The sequence below is a fragment of the Protopterus annectens genome, chromosome 2.part1 (assembly GCF_019279795.1).
Source record: "Protopterus annectens isolate FY-2018-M chromosome 2.part1, PAN1.0, whole genome shotgun sequence".
Taxonomy (NCBI): Eukaryota; Metazoa; Chordata; order Ceratodontiformes; family Protopteridae; genus Protopterus; species Protopterus annectens.
The window spans coordinates 1,164,165,327-1,164,187,990 of record NC_056729.1 but is presented as its reverse complement, the minus strand read 5'-3'; the positions used below and the strand labels follow the sequence as shown (position 1 = coordinate 1,164,187,990).

The window sequence follows — 22,664 nt, the reverse complement described above, 5'->3', positions numbered from 1 at the left end:
AGGCTCCCTTCACTCTGGAATAAAATCCCAGTCCAGGTTAGGCAGAGTCCCTCATTGACTCTTTTCAAGAGGAATCTTGATGAGTGGATGGGAGATCGTAGGTTTACCCCGGGTATCACTTCTGTGTCACTGTTAGACAGAGCCACAGTATACTAACCTCGAAAAAGGGCATAGCAAAATTAATTTAAAATGGGTGGCGAAAGCCAAACATACTCTGGCTAGGCTTATAAATGCCCTAGGGCAGATAGCCTAGTATGAACCTATGAATCTACTAATGCTTCAGTCTATGTTTTTTAATGTTATTCTGTTGGGTGTCTATGAACTGTTTTAACACTGTTAAAATAATAAAAAAATAAGTCATTCTCTATATTTAAACAGCTATATAGGTCTTCACTGACATATGAATATGGATAAAGACAAAAGAGATATTACTTCAACTGCAAATTGTATTTCCATTAATGTAAATGGTCTTAATAATAATTGTAAAAGGGAAGCCTTCAAAGATATCTGAAGATGTGTAAAGCACAAATAGTGTTCTCATAGGAAACATCTCATGAATAAAGACATAGAATCAACACCAAGAGTTGTACAGTACTAGCAAGTTCTGCATTTAAACAGAAACAAAGGGGAGTAGCAATACTATGAAGAAATACCACTTTAATGCCTAAAATTATAAACTCATATCATAATAGTTCAGGAATGCTTTCCCTAGCGACCCTATCGATTAATGAAAAAATATATACACTAATAAATATCTACTGGATACCAGAACTAGGATTCAAGATAGCCAAATAACACTTAGAAGATATTGTCAAACATTCTAAAGGCAATATAAAACTTAGCTGGGGACTTTATAATGTTGCAAAAAGCCCACAAAAGAAATCACCACTGACAAAGGTGCTTTCTGACTTTACTGATTCTTTTAAATTTAGTTGACACCAATAAATATGCTGAACCAAGCACACTGTTTTTCACACACTATTCTCACAGACATGGTACACAGTCAAGAATATACACAGTATATGTATCAAAAGGACCTAACTACTAAATTAAAGTTAAGACAACTGCATGTCCACTCTCAGATCATAACGCAATCACTTTTGAGCTAGATTTAAACTTTAAACAAAGGAATACAATGACAAGGATACCATCTTATATAATAAATCTTCAAGACTTTGAAGATTTTTATACTAAAGAGATACAAACATATTGAGTTAAACCTCACAGAAGATGCGTCAGAAGTATATAGTTAGGAGGGACTGAAGGCGTTCTGATATGGGAAGGTGGTAACATATTGATAGAAATAAACTAAAACAACGGAACAAAGAACTGAAAGATATACAGTTAAAGGTAGATAAATTAGTATTTCCTTTTTGAATATCAATTTTAAACGTAACAAATTAACTAGATAACTTAAATAAAAAAATATATGGAGACATTATAAGACCATAATTAAGTTAGTGAAGATAAAGTTATGTTCTTACTCAATGAACCCGAAAAATCAAAAAAGAATAGCAAGTAGAACTAAAAAAAAAAGATAAAGGCAAACCAAATAAAGGAAATATATAATAGAGAGACTAAAATGAAAGTGTCTGATTTAAAGGGAATATTACAAGCATTCAAAATATATTTTCACAAACTTAATCAAAATAAAAATAGAGTGGAAAACTATTAAAAGATTTCCTTAAAAGAAATATCAAGATTAGATTACTAGAAGAACAAATAAAACTAACAGACAAACAAATAATGTCAGAACTTAAAGCCCAAGTAAATAAATTAAAACTAAATAAAGCTCCAGGTATAGACAATATCACCCCACAGATGAAATGAAGCCTTAGTGCTATTATGCCAGGGTAATCCTATGGGTTAGGCTTGTAAAGGCTCCAAGGCCATTAGCCTAGTACACACCTATGAACCTATTATTGAAAGTGTTCACATCATTGAACGGTAAAGGAATCCCTCCTTGGAAATATACATTAGTAGCACCAATTCTGAAACAAAGCAAAGATTCTACTGAATCTTCATCATATAGACCTATAGCTTTAATTAATCTTGACTATAAAATATTTATGGCAATGAATGCAAGGATAAAACAATTGCTACCAATGATAACAGAGGAAGATCAAACACATTTTATAAAAGACAGAAATATATCCGACAATATTAAAAGGATTCTATCTCTAATTGATTATATGAATAACATGAAAAATAAAATGAACGTAATGAGCCTTGACATTAGCAATGCATTTGATGCAGTAAACTGGGATTATGTATGGTTAAGTACTAGAAGAGTGCGTTTTTTCAAAAAGACCCCTAACTCGGAAAAGCCGAAAGACACAACATTCATATTACTAATAAAATCATTATATGAGAAATCATTATCTTGTATAAAACTAGGATTCTGCTTATCCAATTCTATTAAAATAACAACGGGTATAAAACAGGGATGACCCTTTCCCCATTATTATTTGCACTAGCCATTGAACCACTAGCAAACAGTATATGACTGAACAGAAACATTGAAGGGATTCGATTAGATAACAGCTTGAAAATCAAAATCCAATTATTTGCAGGTGACATTTTATTAACATTAAAAGAAGATAATAATACTTTAAATGTCCTATGGGAGCTGACTCACCATTTTCAAAAAAATTTAGGTCTTACATTTAATGAGAATAAAACAAAAATATTACTCAAATATTGACAGGAAAATTTTAAATAAGGAACACCATAGATATAATGCAATCAAATATCTAGGAGTTATAACGAAAAGTGACTTGAATACAACTGAATTAAATTATAAAGAGATTTTAAACAATATAAAAAAAGTATACAAAAATGGAACAAACTTTACTTCTCAATGAAGGATAGACTCTATATAATTAAAATGACTATATTCCCCAAGATCTTATTTTATGCAAGCATGCATACCCTAATAAGCCTAGGATAGTTTTGAATTATCACTTGGATGATTGGGATATGGGTGTTATAGGCTTACCAGAACTGGAAATGTATTCAATGTCAGCTATGATAAAAACTATATCATTGTGGTTAAACACAAATTATGCCTCCAAATGGAAACAAGTACATGAGAAAATATGGAAATGTATTCAATGTCAGCTATAATAAAAACTATATCATTGTGGTTAAACACAAATTATGCCTCCAAATGGAAACAAGTACATGAGAAAATATGGTTAAAATCGGGTTTAGTCACATCAAACAATTACACTGAGTTAGTATCCAATAACTTTTTATGGTTATTTAAAGATTACATGACTGTGAATAAATATAAACACACAAAATCTAAATTTATTACACATTAAAAGCATACAAACATTTTATGAACACCAATCCTAACATAAAAGCTTGGCTGTTTTTGTTGTATCCAATTGCATACACTCAAACTAACATCATAACCTTTGATACAGAAGCAGTCAAAACCCTTAAATAAAGGGTTGATATACTGGTAGGAAAGTAGTGACAATAGGCCAAATTAAAAGGAAATCGGATTTAGATCATTTATGGCTACTGACACAGGACTCAAGACAATTTATACTAAAACAGAATATGCAACCCATGGCTAGGCAGGAAGTACATAAATCCTTAGAACACATAATATTAATAATAAACCAACCTATTACTGGAAAAGGATATCTATCACCTACTTATGAATAAAAATCTACCATAAAGGAAACATATTGGATTACTACAGAAAAATTAATGGTCATATACCAAATGAGAGAGACAAAAAAGTTATCCTTCTCTCCATAAAACAAATGTCTCTTGCTACACTGGAAAATTTTTACATGGCAATTTATGCATAGAACCTAGTTAAACACCACATAAAATGGAGCTAATGTTCAAAAAAAAAACTGGCTGTTGGAGATGTAAATTAAAAATAAAAAAGCAGACTGGCTACACATGTTTTATGAACACCAATTGAGCAAACCATACTGGGGCAAAATTAGTCAGTACCCCTCCTCCTAACATCCCTCACTCCTCAGAAAATACGGCTACCTCAATTCAACACACACTTCACACAAACCATACTATCACTAGCTAAACAACACAACCCCCTCCCCTCCAACCCACACCTTCAACTAGTAATCTCCCCACTGCCTTCTCTTTTTCTCCTGTACCTACCTCCAACATAAAAAAACTCTTAACTAAACTTAAGCCCACCAGATTAGCAGCAGACAACCTCCCAAGTGAACAGCTACAAATCGCAGCTGATACTCTGGCCTACCCAGTATCCATCTTGATTAACCGATCTCTGTCAGAAAGTTACGTTCCCACACTGTGGAAAGTATCACATATAATTCCCCTCCACAGAACTAACCAATTACTGCCCCATAGCTATTCTCTCTCCACTCTCCAAAATACTAGAGATGCATACACTCTCAGGTCTCAGACTACCTCCTTACTAACAATCTCCTTTCCAATACTCAGCATGGTTTCCGACCAAACCATAGCACCACCACTGCCTTACTCTCCTTTACTAATACTATCCTTTAGCATAAAAACAATGGCTCTCTCTCCTCTGCTATTTTCCTAGACCTATCTAAAGCATCTGACATGGTCCCACACAAACAACTTATCTCTGTCCTCAACAACCTATCCTTCTCACAATCAAGTCACCAACTGGTTTCAGAGTTACCTGTCTGACCTCCAACAATCCGTTGTATGGCAAAATGACATATCACCCCAACTACCTGTCTCCATAGGGGTTCCCCAAGGATCCATCCTTGGACCCCTACTCTTCTCTGTTTTCACCAATAATCTAGCCTCTGCCACCAAACATGGCACACTCATACAATATGCAGATGACTCAACCATCATCTGCTCAGCCCAGTCCCTACCCAAACGGCAAAAAGTCACACAGGAATCGTTTTCCTCTGTTGAAACTTGGTTATCCGATGCCCAATTAATACTCAACCCAAACAAAACTAAACTACTCATCTTCCAACCCACCAAACATACTCAAAACAACTCTCACTAACATCACAGCAAAAGACAACACCACTATATACCCAACTGAACACACCAAATTGCTAGGAATGGAAACAGACAAACTAAAATTTGACATTCACATATCCATGACCATAAAAAAGTCCACAAAAAACTAGGAGCGCTATACAGAAATAAGTAACTTCTCACCAAAGCAGCAAAGATTTCAATAGCAAATTCCCACCTTATCTCCACCCTATTTTATGCCTCTCCAATATATACCAACCTAAGGCAGTGCGATCTAAACAAACTAGAGACCTGCTACAACAAATTCGCCAAATTCGCCACAGGGGCATCCTACCGTAGTCACCACTGTCTCTCACTTGTTGAACTGGGCTGGCTTGAACTCCCTCACCTCCTTCAATAGTATCAACTCTCACTCACCCACAACTAGTAAACCATCCACTAAATGTTCCATCCCTCCAGAATCTACTCCAACCCTATCTCACCACCAGACCACTAAGATCCAGCAACAAAAATCACTTGCAGATCACTAAAGCCAATAACTCTTCTGGTGAAGCACTATTCTCTTGCACCATAGCCAAATCATGGAACTCCCTTCCCACCCATAACTGCCTCCATACCATCATGCACCCACTTCAAAACTTTACTAAAAGCGCATCTAAAAACATGCTGGCTATGCCCTTGCAACTCCCACTCTAATATCACCCACTCCATCCAAACACTACCTCTCTTTCCACTCCACTAACTACCTTGATTATAGCAAGCCCAGATACTCATAAGCCAGTACTTATTATACAGCAGGAACTTATTCTTGTAACATTTGTTAATGTCTGTTATGTACTTCACAGATAAAGATTCTAGTTGTCTACTGATGTACTATGTTCTTCATCTGTAAATATGTTGTAAGTAATTGCTATGTAATCCAATGCAACTACTGTCCGTTTATTTTAACTGTGGAGCTTTTCTCCCCGGGCCTCCGCTGAAAATAGACCTATGTCCAGTCGGACACTCCCGGTCAACAAATATAAATAAACAAAATAATTACTTTTACAAACGGTATTCAGTGATAAATTTCAGTTATCTAAATCTTTGATTTTGTTTAATGGCCCTGTACCTGACTGTGTTCCAAGAACGAAATATACAATTTTATGGACCCTTTTAGCTACTGCAAGAAAGAACATAATAACATGGAAGTCAGAGTCATCTCCTACCTTCAGAAGTATTGTATCAACAGTATCACAGTTGGAAATGAGTATCATCAAATGAAGAACTGAAAGAATTACATCACTGCATCTTGCATGGCAAAAAGTAACTGAAATACTGGAGAGTAATGACTGCAGCAAGCTATGATCTGAAAGTTCACAGAAACAGAAGAATTATATGTAAACCATAGACAACCCTGTAAATAGTTTGTTTCGGTTAGTTTTATTTATTTACTTGTTCAAATGATGTACATATATTTCAATGTCATGAAAATTGTATATATGATTCTGTTTGAAAATGAATAAAAATATATAAAAAAAAATCTACCCTCTTTTTGTTATATTTTCTCTTCAAGGTACGCCACATACATCCTCACTGTTGCGAGTTAAGTTTCAGTCCCTACAAGTAATATTCCCTGCTAAAAGCTGATTATTTCTCCCTAAAATTTCAAAATCTCCATAATAGCAATTTTATGTGGAATATAACTATATCCCAGCATAATCTTCCTCCTTCGTCAGTAGTCCTTTACTACCACAAATCTGCCATTATCTTTTTTTCCTCTTTAATCACTGCTGGAGCTCTTCTAGTAATCAAGATAAGTACGCCCCTTTCCCTTTAACTCTAATATTCTACTGAATGCTCACTTCCTTTTTGTCTTTACCAATAAGGACAGTCATATTCCAAAACAATATAGACAGTACAACCATTATGACAAGACATTATTATATGACGGCTTTTTTAAATGTCTATTTCCAGCTTTTGTACTACATGAACCCACTAATGTTTGGCAGGCTGATCCTTTACACAGTTGTTTCTTGTCATTTCCATTTGATCCTATGTCACATTTTACAAGACATTTTGTTTCAATGAAATAAAGAAAACATCCCAAAGCACACACAACTATGTACATCTTCAAAATAATGAAGTTTAAACCAAATATAGGAAGAATTGTCCGACAGCTGCATCCACAAGCAATAAGTAACTTAAGGTTATCCATGCTAAGATGCATGTTACACAGCAGACAGCTGTCAGTGTCTTATCTTTATTCCACTCCCATATGTGAAAAAAAGCTTATATGCTTTCAGAAACATTAACTTTCATCCTTAAGAAAAAGTGCACTCGCCATTGTTAAATAAAATTAAATTATACACTGTTCTAGTAAAAGCACTGAAGAATTTAGGGACCAGAAAACTGCTTTTATTCACTTCCAATAATTTCAAATGTCATTTTTACTAAGCAGCTTTCCCTTGTACCTTTTAATTGTACATCTATCTCGGCAGACAATGTCCAAGATATTGCCTTTCCATGGTAACATAAGAGCAGAATGTGCACCTGCATACTTAACACACTGAAAAATTACTTATTAAAGGGAAAACTATTAATTACATTCAAACTGGCCTCTTGTTTTTAAAACCTATTCGCTTATATTAAAATCTTATTAGATTAAACCAAGGGCATTAATTCAGCCAATTATCCAAATGTTAAAGAAAACATCTCAGCTCTGCATATATTATAATCAGTGCACTTTTACACCCCATCCCCAGCCTAACTGCCTAAGATTACAGCCTATTAACTTACACATGTTTTTCTCCAGGCTTTCTTCTCTTTTTACACTGTAATGCCTACATTTCTTAAAATTAACAAAGAAAATAAAAGTACTTGTTTACTTTAGTATTGATATCACATACTGAAAATGGGCGGCCATGGTGGTGCAGCGGCTAGCGTTGCCGCCTCACAGCAAGAGGTTCTCCAGTTCGATCCCTGGCTGGGGTGCCTTCTGTGTGGAGTCTGCATGTCCTCCCTGTGGTCGTGTGGGTTTCCTCCAGGTGCTCTGGTTTCCTCCCACATCCCAAGACATGCTGTAGGTGGATTGGACACTGTAAATTGGCCCTAGGTGTGACTGTGTGCCTTCTGTGGAAGGTTGGGAGCCGGGCTGGCAACTCGACACTGTAAAACTCCACTGCCAATAATGAGCGGACAGGTGATCTGCTGTGGCGACCCCTAACCAGGAAAAGCCGAAAGAAGTAGAAGAATCACATACTGAAAATGTTTTACTATGCAACATGCACTTTACATCATGGAATGCTTTACAAATACAAATACAGTTAACAAAAATTGTTTTACTTATAGTTACATTTTCTTTTTCATTTTAGTATTCTTCCAAACAATGACATGAAGTGGGGTATATGCCTTCAAGCCCCCCTCAAATTTAACAAAGCCAATAAAAATCCAATCTTTCTCAGCCACATTTCACAAATGTGATAGTTTTATAGTTTCACATTTGTTACAGATGCACAGGTTCACAGGAGGTTACTAGGCTAGTGACCCTAGAGCCCTTATAAGCCTAGCCATGTTAATCCAGAATTGCCCAATTTTCTTTGGTTAGATGTTGGCTAGGCATACGCAGAGGCCCTTGGGCCGATAGCCTAGTACATACCTATGAACCTATAATTTGCACAGCTAATCTATAAAAACACCAGCTACCTCTGTCTATGAGAGACATGGGTGCCACCCCTGGGGTGAATTTGCAGTTTCCCATTCATTTGTCTAGGTTTCACTTGAATAGGGTTAGTGAGGAGCTCTGTTTCACATGAGCTGGAAGTTTATTCCAGAGGAGTGGCAATCTCTGGGAAATATACTGTGTCTCCAGCATGTCCTGTTTATGTCACAGGCTAGGTTAAGGCAAGTGAGTCTTGTGCCATTTGACTTGCGGATATGCATTTCCATCAGGACAGGTTTGGAGACCGCTCTGTTGGTCAGGCACAAGTTGCCTCTCAGCAGCCTATAAGATACAAAGTACAGTGACAGGGCTTTCAGTCTATCCACATACATCATGGTTTACAGACCCTGTAATTTCTTGGTGAGAAACCTCTGTGGTCTCTCCAGCCGCTGCAGGTCCCCGGTGAGGTACATGCAAAAGAAAGCATTGTACTCTACTAATGGTCTGATGATGGTTGAGTACAGTGGAGTTACAACATCCTTAGACCTGGATGCGATGCCCTTACTTATGAGATGTGCAACGCAGAAGACTTTCCCTACCACTGTGGAAACTTGGTGGTCGAAGTTCAGATTATTATCAACCTGTATTCCCAGATCTCGCACCACTGGGTTTGAACTTGGGGATGTGCTGTCAATATTGTAATTAGCAGGGAATTCCACTTTGCCAAAGGGGATAATAATCCACTTTTTTGCATTCAGTCTTAGACCATGGCTTTGGCACCTATTAATTGTCTAGATTAGTCCCTCCTGTAATATGTTAACATCACCGGGACTTAATGATCGCATCAAATTTGCAATCATCAGTGGAACTTGGTAAGCCAAAGGCCATCTACTTTAGCACAGACTTCCAGGAAATAGATTCCAAACAGTAAAGGGTCCAGCACAGATCGTTGTGGTATGCCACTGGTGATGCCACTGGTGACAGCTCTACTGGTGGGATTGTGTCAAAATACTTGGCTAGATCAAGACAGGTGGTATGCACTACCATACCTTCATCCAGTGCATTGATGACCTTCTCAAAGAAGTCTACTAGGTGTAATGAGCATGACCTACCCATAACAAAGCAAACTGGGTTGCATCTTGAGTTTGAAGGTAGTCTCTGTCCTTGATGATTCTTACCATGGCCTTGCAGATGAGGCTGGTTAGACTTATGGGTCTATTATTTCCCAGGGTCCATTCATGGGCCCCCTTTGTGCAAAGGGATTCCTGCGGCTGTTCTTCACTCTGATTTTTCTCAGTCTGTAGTTAAAGACAATGCCAAGTGGGTCTACTAGGTCCTGTTTTAGATTGCTTAGCAGGCTGGATTTTACTTTGGAAAAGTTTTGTTACCTTTTTGGTCCTGGGGGTTTCAGGTCTAACAGTTACTTCGAACAAGAACCTTACCAGGGAGGGCATCATATATGGGGGAGTGCAGTGACCCCCACATGTTGGGGAGTACTATGTCTAGGACATTTGAGCCCCTTGTTGGGGTGCAGACTGTCAACACAAATGCTCTGGAAGAGATAAAGTCCAAGAACCTTTGGGTGAGCATGATTGTTTTTGTGCACATCTTGCATTTGATGAAGGGATAGTCTAAATCTTTCATGACTGAAGTGTTGGGCTGTATGGTGAGTGACTAAAGTAAGTCTAGGTAGGTGGTGTATTTTTCTTGGTTCATGGTTGGAGACCTACAGCTAGCAATGATGTGGTAGGGTACTTTGCCTATAGTTAACTGGACATTGAGTGGTTTGAGGGAGTCATACTGTTTGACCAGACTTGAGGTGTGCTTGGCTTAATGCAGATGGATACACCACCGCCTTTGGTTTTTTAATGCTCTTTTGAGGTCTGAATGTGTGGAAGGCACTGCAGCCCTGCTTGGCTGGGGGTTCTCTGTGGCCTTGAACCAAGTCTCACTGACCATGCAAACATCAGCATCTTCCAAGATGAGGAATGCTTACAGGGAGTGCAGCTTCCTGTTCAGACTCCTAGCATTCAGCAGCAAAACCTTTAGTTTGTCTTGAGTGCATTTTGTTATGTCAGAAATTTTGTTTTAACATTGCCTAAAACAGACACCATGGAAGAGGAAAGCATCCTTGCCAGTATCCCAAAGCCGAGATGAAACAGGTGCAGAACATCTCTGACAAAGTAGTGTGGCCTGTCCAACTGGATATTGGATCCCCATGGACCAACACCAGAAGCTAAACCAATTGTTGAAGTCCATTTTTTTACTCACTATTTTCAGTGTTGCTTGTCTTCTTCCAGTTCCATCTCCCAACTCTGGTTCAAGGCCAGTGTACTCCCGATTCTTGTAATCAACTCCTATGTTTTTTCCTGTCTCTCAAGCATTTTCCTTTGGAACAATGGAAGAAGTTTCACTGGCAAAGTCTTGTTGAGCTTTGTCATCAGAAGAATGAGTCTCCTTTTGCTGGATGTCTCACTTTTAGTTGGACAAACATCTGTATTTTCTCCTTCGCTTGTTCTGCATCAACAATTACTTTGATCCTCTAGGATACAATATTATGAAGACAGCTGTGGACAGAAGCTTGAATCTTCATACCTGCTTCTCAGCTTTCACCGATTGTAGAAAATTATTTTTCACTGTACACCAGGAAAAACAGAAAAACACTTCACTGTCTCCAATTTTTAATACATTGGCCTACTGTCACAGGTTTTTCAGGTTTAACTCTTTCTACTGGTATGAGTGCATGTTTATTAATACTGGTCTTAGCTGCTTTCTCATGGCCAGGTATGGAGCATACACAAGACGTGCCCTTTCAATTAACACATTGTGCTGTGGAATACCAATCCAGTTACTTATTTGTGCTTTAAGTTAATAGTCTGTTCTTTCCAGTTTCTCTGGTACAGCAGAAAATCTCAGGTTTTCTCTGTGCTCCGCCCTCGAATTCTGCCATTTTTTGAAACATCTCCTTTAGCAGTCTCATACTATGCAAGTCTTTTCTTCATTTGGACCTCTGATATTTGCAGTTTTATCAGTTAATCTGAATAGCCATTTAAAACTTCATCCAGCCTTTTGTTATTTGAGTTGACATACTCCTTCAATGTTTCACTTCAATGTTTCAATCATTTTAATCAGCTCTGAGCACATTTTACTTATTTTTTCCTCTAAATTACTGAAAGCAATCTCTTGCACCAAAGCTGGAGCTTGACTTGTTTTTTGCTGAACAGCTACAGGATTTTTCCTAGTTGATTTTCTTTCAAGCTCTCCAAGCTTCACATGCATTGTTCTTACTAACCAGTAACTGAATTTTATTAATACTAGCAGAATTACTGGTCCATATCTATTGGAAGAACTGAAATTAAGTTGATCACTATGCAACTATCTTGGAAAGCCATGTGTTTATGGATTTTGAGCAGGGGCTTTACTATGGCTATTTTCAAAAGGCTAGGCATAACATATTTAAATGAGGTAAAGGTAATACAAATGTTTGAGTGGTTGTAAAATAAAGTCTTGATATAGAATAAAGTAGGGGTGAAGTTCATCTGCACCAAGCAGATCATCATAAGGAATTTGGGTATATAAGGAGCATTTTAATATCCTAGAATTTTATGGATCTGAAAGATTAAAAATGAACATCTTCAAGGCTCTCTTGTCAAATTGGTTACAGGATTTAACTGACAAATCTACTGACATAGCAAAATCAACTCAACTGAACCTCAAGGTTTTACTGCTCAATACCAGGAACCGAAATAAAAAACTACACTCTTCCCACCAAGCCCTCAACACTGCAGTTACAGAAACATGGTTTAATGTGGTAGAGAGTTGGCAGTGCAAGGCTTCAGTGCCTTCCACTTTTAAACCAGTAGCTGCACAAACAAGGGCTAAAAGTGGAGATGTCTCAATACATCAATAACAAGCATACCTTTAGGGTGGTCAAACAGGATGACATGGTGGAGTTCCTCCATGTACAAATATCCACTGACAAAATCCCATACCATATCCTAGTCAGCCATAAGTCACCCAGCATGTCCCAAGAAGCTCACAGTGAATACCTGGACCTACTGGTGACAAAACCATTGAACCTAACACCCTACTCATGGGAAACTGCAATCAGCACTTTACAGACTGGGAATCTTGCATGGCTTCAAATCTAGACTTCATAAATACAAAGACCCTTGACCAAATAGTGACTAAACTAACATACTGAATCTTGTGCTCACAAGTATGAGGAATGCTGCACACCCCATGTCTTGTCCTGCCTGATAAGGTCCACCCATGAAGCTGTCTCCCTCTAAACCAAAATCAACTCTTTATTCCCATTAAAACCAGTAACACAAACTATTCTAAGGCAAATTACCTTTTATTAAGTGATGGTTTGTAAAAATTCAATGCCCTTTCAAACCTCAAGAACACAGCAGTGTATGCTGAATTGCTCTCAGAAACTCTGTACAACCATGTCAATGGCTACTGTACCTACCAGAAGTTAAGCCCACGACTAGCCCCAGAAAAAGTGATGGTATCCCAAATTAAACAGTATATATAACAAAGGAAAAATTATGGCAAAAATCAGGAAGGGTAATTCCTACAAGATAAAAACTTTCTCATCAAACTAAATAGGCAACTAAGAGGGACAATTAGGTCAAGTAAAGCCAACTTTGAGGTTATGACTGCCTCCCAGATGAACTATAACCACAAGGCCTTCTACAGCTGTAAGAAACCTCAAGGGCAGTACACAGCAATGTGCTGAACTGATGATTAATGTTGCAACATGAACTGAGCCTGGCAAACCTGCAAGTGGACAAGTTCAGCTCCAACTATACCCCTCTCACCCCAACCATCTCCCCAAAGACTATCTTCAAACATAACCCCTCCAACTATAACTAGGGAGCATACACTGGATGCACTCACTAAAGCCAAGAGCATGGCCTCAATAAAAACTCCCAGGATGCCTCCTGAACAGTCTAAAATATGACTTAGCAGGACACCTGGAGTCATTATTTAAATTACAGTCTTAAAACAGACTTTGCACCACATGAATGGAGGACTGTGAAGGTCATCTCCCATCACTGTATGATTATCCTGCCCTGGAAATAGCTTCAAACAAGACATCTGCACCTCCTTTAAATAAAGAAAAATAAATAAAAAGAAACCAAACAAAATAAAACAAAAAAACCCTTCTCTTCAGTATTGTAGAGTCCAGCAATTGCTGCAGTCCTACCTACTCAGGCGATTTCCATCACTGTATGATTACCCTGCCCTGGAAATAGCTTCAAACAAGACCTCTGCATCTCCTCCTTTTTTTTTTTTTTTTTTTTTTTAAAAAAGCAAACAAAACAAAAACACTCTACAATACTGAAGAGAGGTTGTATGTATCTGAACTGTGTTACTGTTTTATTTTAACCTACTTGCAGTATTGCTCCAGTAAAGGGTTCAGACACGTGTTCTCTAGCAGCCTGTTTCTGACTGTAATCTCCTTCTCCCCACCGTCCTCCCCATTCCTGGCAGTTTCTTTTCTTTTATTCTCCGGCTTCATCATATTGCCATTGCAAAGTTTGACCACTAGGTGGCTGTTATCCCTTCCCTTCCCTTCTTTTTGCAATTTATCTACCCAAGCACAGTTAATTATACTTCTCAAGTTAATTTTCCGTGCTTAAAACTACTAGATTTAGGTGCACTACAAAAGAAAGATTTCTGCTAAAAATCCTTTTTGGTTCACCCTGTGTAGCCTTTGATTATTATAAAAATTCTAACTAAATGACATCTATTTAGTAGAGAGCCCCATAGTTGTCCCCTAAGTAGCTCTCAACAGATTTAGCTTTTTATTCTCAGAAAAATATTTGTATTTTCTCCAATTAAAAGTCTGTCCGTAGTGAATAAGCTACACTCCTTATTCTGCTATACTCCTCCTTATCTTATGCCTGCCACTGGCTCATTAACTTTATATTGACTGATTTACCTTGTCCTCCATCTCCTTGACTCTTCCTGCTCTGTTCGCCCTCCTGGCTCACTCTGCTCCCCTACCCTACCTCCAAATCCCACCCACCCCTAGCACCTCTACACATACCACACACACCTCCACCCACACCCAATCATATATCCCATCTTATCAATACTTAACCTGACTACTGCTTCCAATGCAAATACTGTATACATACCCCACTCTCCCCCTCCACACAATCAACTCCTCCTAACATAGCTATCACTATAACTTCTAAGCTCAAACTAACTCTCCAAATCTATACAATACAAAACACTATGGCTGCTGAAACAGTCACCTTTATAACACAAATTCTCATCTCCTTATCCTATTTATACTATATTACCAGACCTCTACATACCAACCACATACCACCCTTTCACTCAACTACCTCATCCTCTCTGCAATATACACACTCATCCATCTGCATATCCCCTAACCTCTATTCCATCAACAGTATTATGCTTTTCACCTATAGACTTAGATTCTACCACAGAAACACTTCTCCAATTTATACCAATGTTACACTAATAAACTGTACTAATTATAAATGGGACACTAAACAACTTACATACCTCTTCCCTTTCATACACCACATTATCTCTATACTTACCTCTGGGGACATACACTTCAAACCCTGGCCCTTCTCCCTCACAAATCTCTACAACCCCTTCTCTTCCTCCCTACTCTACAGGCAGATCTCCTCCCCACTCTACAGGCAGATCTCTCCACTTCACAGCATTAAATGCTCAAAGTATATGCAAGTATACACAATAAAATCCCCAATCTTCATGCTTAGCTTCTCTACAATAAACCAGATATTCTTTCCATCTCTGAAACCTGGCTTAAAATCACACATAAAAGATTCTGAAATGACTCCTCCCAACTACTGCATTATCAGAAATGACAGAACACATAAAAAAGGGTGGCAGTGTCGCTCTCCTCTACTCCTCTTCACTCTGTCACCCCTTACTCTAAAGCTATTCCTAAAGTTGGAAATGCAGAATTAATTCTAGCCCTTCTACAAGTAAACAAAAATAAATTTCTCTGCATTGCCACCCTCTATATTCCCACCGGAGACAATGTCCCAGTCCTTGAAAACATCCTCTCCTGGCTCTTGACCAACATCAGTAATGACACTATAATCCTGTGAGATGTTAACATTAACTGGGAAACAATTCAATCCCCAACTAACTCCCTAAATATAAAGCTTTACAACTTCATTCAACTTATTAACTCCACTACCAGACCTTCTAAAGACTTCCTTTCTGGTAGTACCTTAGAGACTAGAATCCAGTCTCTCATCCTCACTACATCTCAAACAGTGGTACTCTTCCAGACCCACTAAGTGACCACCTTCCTACTTTGACTTCTCTCCTCCTTACAACTTTCCCATACCTACACGACCACCTGATACCTAAAAAACAACTTTAACCCCAATGCTTTTTCAGATGTACTACAAAAAAACAACTGGAACCCACTAAACTTCTACCCTTGGACAATGCTGTTGCTTTCTTCAATAAAACCTTCTTAAACTTATTAGACTCTTTCGCTCCCTGGAAAACAAAAAGCATTAAGAGTAACTCTGTCCCTTGGTTAACAAAGAATACCTTAGCCAGCATGCGACTCCATGATAAAGCTAGAAAACACTACCACAAAACTAAAACTAGCACTTCCCTTAATGATTACAAAATACTCTGCAACACAGAAAAAAAAACTCATTTACTCTGATCGCAAAGCCTACTTTTCCACCCTCCAAACTCATTATAACAATAACCCAAAAAAATTCTGGGATGGAATCACCTCTCTTCTCAATCCAGATAAAAAAGAAAACCCCTGCTCTGACCCAAATGCCTCCGACTCAGAGTTAGCTTCTCAGTTCAACTAATTTTTTATTGACTCCATATCTAAACTAACATCATCCTTCACTAATAACCTTGTTTCCCAATATCAACCCTCAAATAACCCCTCCCCCTCCAATACATCTACCACTCAACCTACTCCCTTCTCTATGAACCCTAGCTTATCTCTACCATAAAAAACTTCTCCTAAAGAACAAACATTGCTCTAATGCCCCCGACGAAATACCCTCCTACTTCCTAAAGATAGCCGCAGAAGCCATTGCCTTCCCCATCTGCATCCTAATAAAATCAATCAATTTCAGAATGCCATGTGGAAAAAAGAGACTTATATGCTTCCACTCCATAAAGGTGGCAACAATAATGCAATCTCCAACTTCCACCCCATCGATATCTTGTCACTTATCTCTAAACTTCTCGAAAAATGCATACACTTTCAATTACTACCCTATCTTATAAATCATAAACTTCTTACTCCTACCCAGCATGGATTCGGACCCGGCCACAGTATTACTACCGCCCTTCTCTCTTTCCTAGAAACTGTCAACAAATCCTACTTTTAGACCTCTCTAAAGTCTTCAACACCATCTCTCATACCTTCCTTCTTGCTAAGCTATCTAAACTAAATCTATCTTACTCCTCCATTAACTGGTTCACCAGTTAATAGGCAACAAGCAGTTAAATGGAAAAAATCTATTTCATCATTCCAAGACACCCCCATCAGCATACCCAAAGTCTCAATTCTAGGCCCCCTTCTATTCAACATTTTCACTAATGACTTTCACCATGTCATCCCCAACGCTAACCTCATCCAATATGCGGATGACTCAACAATAATCTGTTCAGCAACCTCCATTTCTTCATTACCAAGATGAACCCAAGAAGCCTTCTCCTCTACTGAACAATGGATGCTAGATAACCATCTAGCACTAAACACAGCCAAGACTAAACTAATGATAGTTCACCCCTCAAAAAATAGCACCCTTGATAAAAACTCTTTCTCTATCACCAGTCAAAATAACACTCCTCCTGAAACAGTATCCATTGCTAAACTCTTAGGAATTCTCATTGATGACCAACTAAAGTTAGATAGCCATCTTAATGCAAATATCAAAAAAACACACACGAAACTTGGCTTGCTTTAATCGCCATAACCGTTTCATTTCTCACACTTGCTAACACATACCTTATCCCTTCTCTCTTGTATGGTGCCTCCATGGTGCCTCCATCCTTACCAATCTGCAATCCTCCCTCAAATCAACTCTCTCATCCTGTTACTATAAAATTTCAAAATTTGCTACTGGCCGCAGATCTAATACCAATCACTGTATCTCCCAAGGCCAAGTGAACTGGCTTGAACTGCCCAATTATCTTAACTATGTTCAACTCATCCAAGCACACAAACTTATTTTCAGCCACTCCCTTGCCTCTACCTTCCAAATGCGCCTTCCTAACAGATGCCTACATTCTAACTTCCAAAATATAACCAAACTACATAAACCTGCCCGCCCTCTAGGCAAACATCTTCTTTCTCTCCTGTCTAGGATGCCAATGGAATTATCTCCCACCCCTTCTCCGTACCACTAACACAGTCTCTATCTTTAAAACTTTACTTCACTCACACCTAATCTCACAATGGGAATGCTCTCTCCCCCACATCCAACATAATATCCATTACTACCATTCCCGTCTACTTTTTTACAGCCTCCTTAGCCTAAATTTTTCTGATGGAACTAGTTATCTTTATACCATTAACTTGATTGCAATGAGAATGTTGTAGGCACTTTCTCCATCTAATCACTAGTCAATTGTATTTTTGTCTATGCCTTATTAAGTATTTTGCATAGGTTCATAGGTAGGTACTAGGCTATCGGCCCTAAGGCCCATACAAGCCTAGCCAAATAATGTACCCTGGCTTTCGCCACCCAAAAAAATGATTTTCCTGTGCCCCTGTCGAGCAGAGCCACAGAAGTGATCCCCAGGGTGAATTTCCCATCCAATCATCAAGATTTTTCTTGAAGAGTGCTAATGAGGAGCTCTGTTTGACATAGATAGGTAGTCTGTTCCCGAGTATGGGAAGTCTCTGGGACAAGACTCTATTTATTGTGGTGACAACGTTAAGGTCCCTAGAGGGTGTAGCTTGGAGGGATTGGTATTTCTTTAAGTGGAGCATGTCCAACAGCTCTGGGTTTGACATAGCTTTGTACGTTAGGCAGAGATCGCCCCTGAGTAGGCGATATGCGATGGAGTAAAGCTGTAGTTTTTTGAGACGGTCTGCATAGGGCATCTGTTTGAGGCCAGTAATCCTCTTTGTGAGGTATTTCTGTGGTCTTTCCAGTTGTTGCAGAGGTCTTGTGAGGTACATACTAAAAGGGGCGTTGTACTCTATAATGGGTCTAATGAGTGATGATACTTTGTAACTGCTGTTATGTTGGTAATTTTTGTACTTTATTACTTTGCATTAATGGAGCGTTTCTCCCCAGGACTCCATTGAAAATGGGCTCCACGTGGCCCAATGGACCATCCTGGTAAACAAACTGCAATAAATAAATAAATCTCAGGAGGACCTTCAACATATCCTGGAAACTACAGACCTATTAGTCGGACTAGTCTTATTTGCAAAGACACGGAAAGAATCATCAACAAGGACATAGAAGACCTCCAGACACTGGAACCATCCCAGTTAGATTTTGTCAAAGGAAGATCATGCTTCCTTAATTTGGTGGACTCATGCAGACAGTAACCTAGCTTTCAACCAACGTGTCCAAGGTTTTGCTGAACTTGGAAGTATGGACACGGCATTTAGGTCCAGAGATGTCATTATACCACTTTACCCGGCCCTCATTAGAAACATCATAGAATAGAATGCCCCCTTTGATATACACCTGACCACATACATGCAGCAACTGGAATACCGACAAAGGTTCCTAAAAAAAAAAAAAAAATTTATATCTACAGGGAGTAAACACAATGTCCTATGCTGATCACCTCAAAGCCCCGGCTCTTTACTATCATACGGACTTCTGAGAGGTGACCTTTGCCTGAAATACAAGGCATCCCTTTCCCCTGTTTTGAAGAATATTTTGCACATCCACAAAACAAAAAGAATCAGAACTACTAGACTGAAAGTCGTAAACTTTGTTTACCTAAATAGAACACATTGGAGAGATATATTTATCACAGAATTCCCGTTTTCTGAACTGGCGGCCCCATCCATGTGAAGCAGAGTTCATAGGTTAATAAGTGTTTACTAGGCTTAATGACCACAAGGGCCTTTTTTAAGCCTAGCCATACATCCCAAAATCTCTGACAAGTTCTAGTACCCTTAACAAATGTAAGCAGGGATTTGGGAAGTGAAAAATTTACAAGTAGGGGGCCTAGGAGATGAACCATTTATAGGCTGCCTGTGTCCATTAGAGACATAGGTGTCAAACCCGGAATTAATTTCCTGTTCTTCATCCAACTGTCCAATTTACACTTGAATTGGGTTGGGGAAGAACTCTTTCACATGGATTAGGGAGCTTGTTCCAGAGAAGGGGTAGTCTCTGGGGCACATACTTGTCTCTTCATTAGATCCTGTTTATATCGCAGGCAATGTTTTATGCCAGACACAGATCTCCCCTCAACAGCCTGTAGGAGACAGAATACAGGGACAGGGCCTTGAGGTGGTCTGCACAGGACATATTATTTACACCCTGTATTATTTTAGTGAGGAACCTCTGTGAATGTTCCAATTGCTGGACATGCCTGGTTAGGTATACACCAAAAAAGGCAGTCTACTCAATGATGGGTCTGACGAATGTCGAATACAGCGGAACAATGAGTTCCTTGGACCTAACTGCTATTCCTTTGTTTATAAGTTGCACAATACAGAATGACCATCACATGTCTATAGTAGTGAGGAAATCAAAGGCTAGATTACTGTGTACGAGTGTCCCCAAGTCCCTGACTACTGGGCCAACATTTAGGTTGTGTTGTCAATATGACAGTTACCAGGGGTGGGATGACTTTCTGAAGCATATTATGCATTTCTTGGCATTTAGTTTAGTCCATGGCTCTAACACCAGCTGTTTCTCTGTGACAGCCCTTCCTGGAGAAGGTTTGTGCTGTTGGTCGATTCAATGACATCTCCTAATTTGCAATCATCTGCAAATTTAGTCACCCAGAGGCCACTGACATTTGCCTTAACTACAGAGAAGTAAATGCCAAAAAGGAGCTGTCCAAGGACCAATCCCTGAGGGACTCCACTTGTGACTGGCCCCTTTATAGAGGTGGACTCCCCAATTCTAACTTCCTGGGTCTTGTCTGGGAGCTAGCTAGCTTTCCATCAAATGGCATAAGGTGTGCACCTAACCCCTTAAGTTTGTCAACAATGCCCGGGTGGGGTATTGTGCTAAATGCTTTGGCCAGGTCAAGGTAGACAGTGTGAACCATTTTGTCCTCATCCATTGCTTTAGTGACCTTCTCAAAGAAGTGCACCAGGTTAAGTAGGCATGACCTGCCCTTGATGAAACCAAATTGGGTTGGGTCCAGTGTCTAGATGTTTCCTGTGAAGTTACTGATCATTTCCGCAAGAATTATTTTCATGGCTTTGCATATAACTATAATGAGACTTATGGGTCTGCAGTCTCCAGAGTCTGTAGAGGTCTCTAAGTGCAACTTGAACCAACTGACAGGTAATCAGAAATTCACCCCGATCAGGTACCTATGTCTCTGACAGAGGCACTCAGTAAATCATCCCCTAAATGTATCAAATTTGTGGGTCACATCTAGGTTGCATGGCTAGGCTTATAAGGGATCTAGTGGTGGTTAGCTTAGCACACTCTGATAAACCTATAAAACTAGAAAGGCCACTACTTGGCAACATAGCATTTTGCACCTAAATAGGAAAAGTCAAAATTTGTATTTACCTTTAGCCAGAATCTGGCACCCATAAGCAAAACTCCCATTATATGTACAACTGACATCATCATCATCATCATATTATTAACAACAGCAGTAAATACCTTGAATGCAGGAGAAAAAAGATCAATGATTAAATAAAGAATTGCATTACCATGTGGAAATATAAATGAAAAAAGGCATTTAGTAAACTTATGCAATATACAAAAGTAAACTCGTAAATGGAAAGGCAGATGCTCCATCACAAGTGTGAGACTTTTCTTGCCAAACAACAAGCAAATATTTGTTACGACCTAAACTCAATTACCACAAGTCACTACTGTCAAGAGTGTTACATAGTACAGAAACCAAAGCTTTCTTTGAAGAAACTAGTACTATACTGACCTACATAGAATTCAGGGATATCAATGATTTTTCTTCTCTGAATCATATCTTTCCTTTCAATGGCAAATTTAAATGGATTAGTCCTCTGTCTGGGTGGAATGAACTCTGGGCTAAGGAATCTGCAAAGCAAGATAAAAATCACTGAGTACAATCTTTAAATATTTAATGACAGAAATTCATAGCATCCAAATACTGTCATGCGGGGCATAAGGTAACAATTGGACTTTATCACACAGCTATCACTATGGAGTGTGGCAACCCAGAAAACACACCTATTTGACTCTCCCTCAGATGTCTATAAACAGAGATCACTTAATGAAAGCTTGTAAACTGTACACATTCTCACTGTGTCTGCACAGATTTCCTCCCCAAACAGACTACAATACTCCCAGGTTTCAGTCAAGGTGCTTTTCCTCTTGATCTCCCCTATAAAACAGCCATTGACTCTGGGGAATATAATCTGATTAATAAAACAATACACAGCAAAGTGTACTGTCTTGAGATCAGGCCATCCTAGAAATGTTCCAAAATACAGTACACTGTGCATCAGCACAGAATCATAAAAATTAGCTTTTAAGCTGTCAAACTATGGCAGTAATTTACTTTGGTCTTAAAGCCTCGGAGGCCGCTTGCATTCCTGACTGTTACTAGGGAAGAAAAACATGGATGATGGCAAGATACTTCCCAATAGTTTATTAGAATGCGGTCTGCCTACAGTTATTTGAAAAGGAAAAGAGAAAGTACTGCTATCAATGGAGAGTGAGTGAATTTTAAAAAAGCCACAGTGTTAAAGAATTAGCAGATTTTTATAAATAACTGTGTGACATAAGTAAAAGAAGGAATACAATGGACCACAATTAGGCACAGGCTAAAGGGTGTGTGCTAGTGTGAGATTGTGCGAGTGAGAGGCCATGCGAGTGAGCGTGTG

The 22,664-nt window shown here is 38.8% G+C and overlaps 1 protein-coding gene across 4 annotated transcripts in view; it reads right to left on the bottom strand.

The window, feature by feature from the left end:
• MRPL19 (mitochondrial ribosomal protein L19) overlaps positions 1-22,664 on the bottom strand; it is a 294,483-nt gene that overhangs the window by 238,267 nt on the left and 33,552 nt on the right. For all 4 annotated transcript variants that reach the window (XM_044062696.1, XM_044062699.1, XM_044062697.1 and 1 more), the window contains exon 3: positions 21,737-21,855. In XM_044062696.1, coding sequence (XP_043918631.1) covers positions 21,737-21,855 — 119 coding nt within the window. The remainder of the gene's footprint in view (positions 1-21,736; positions 21,856-22,664) is intronic.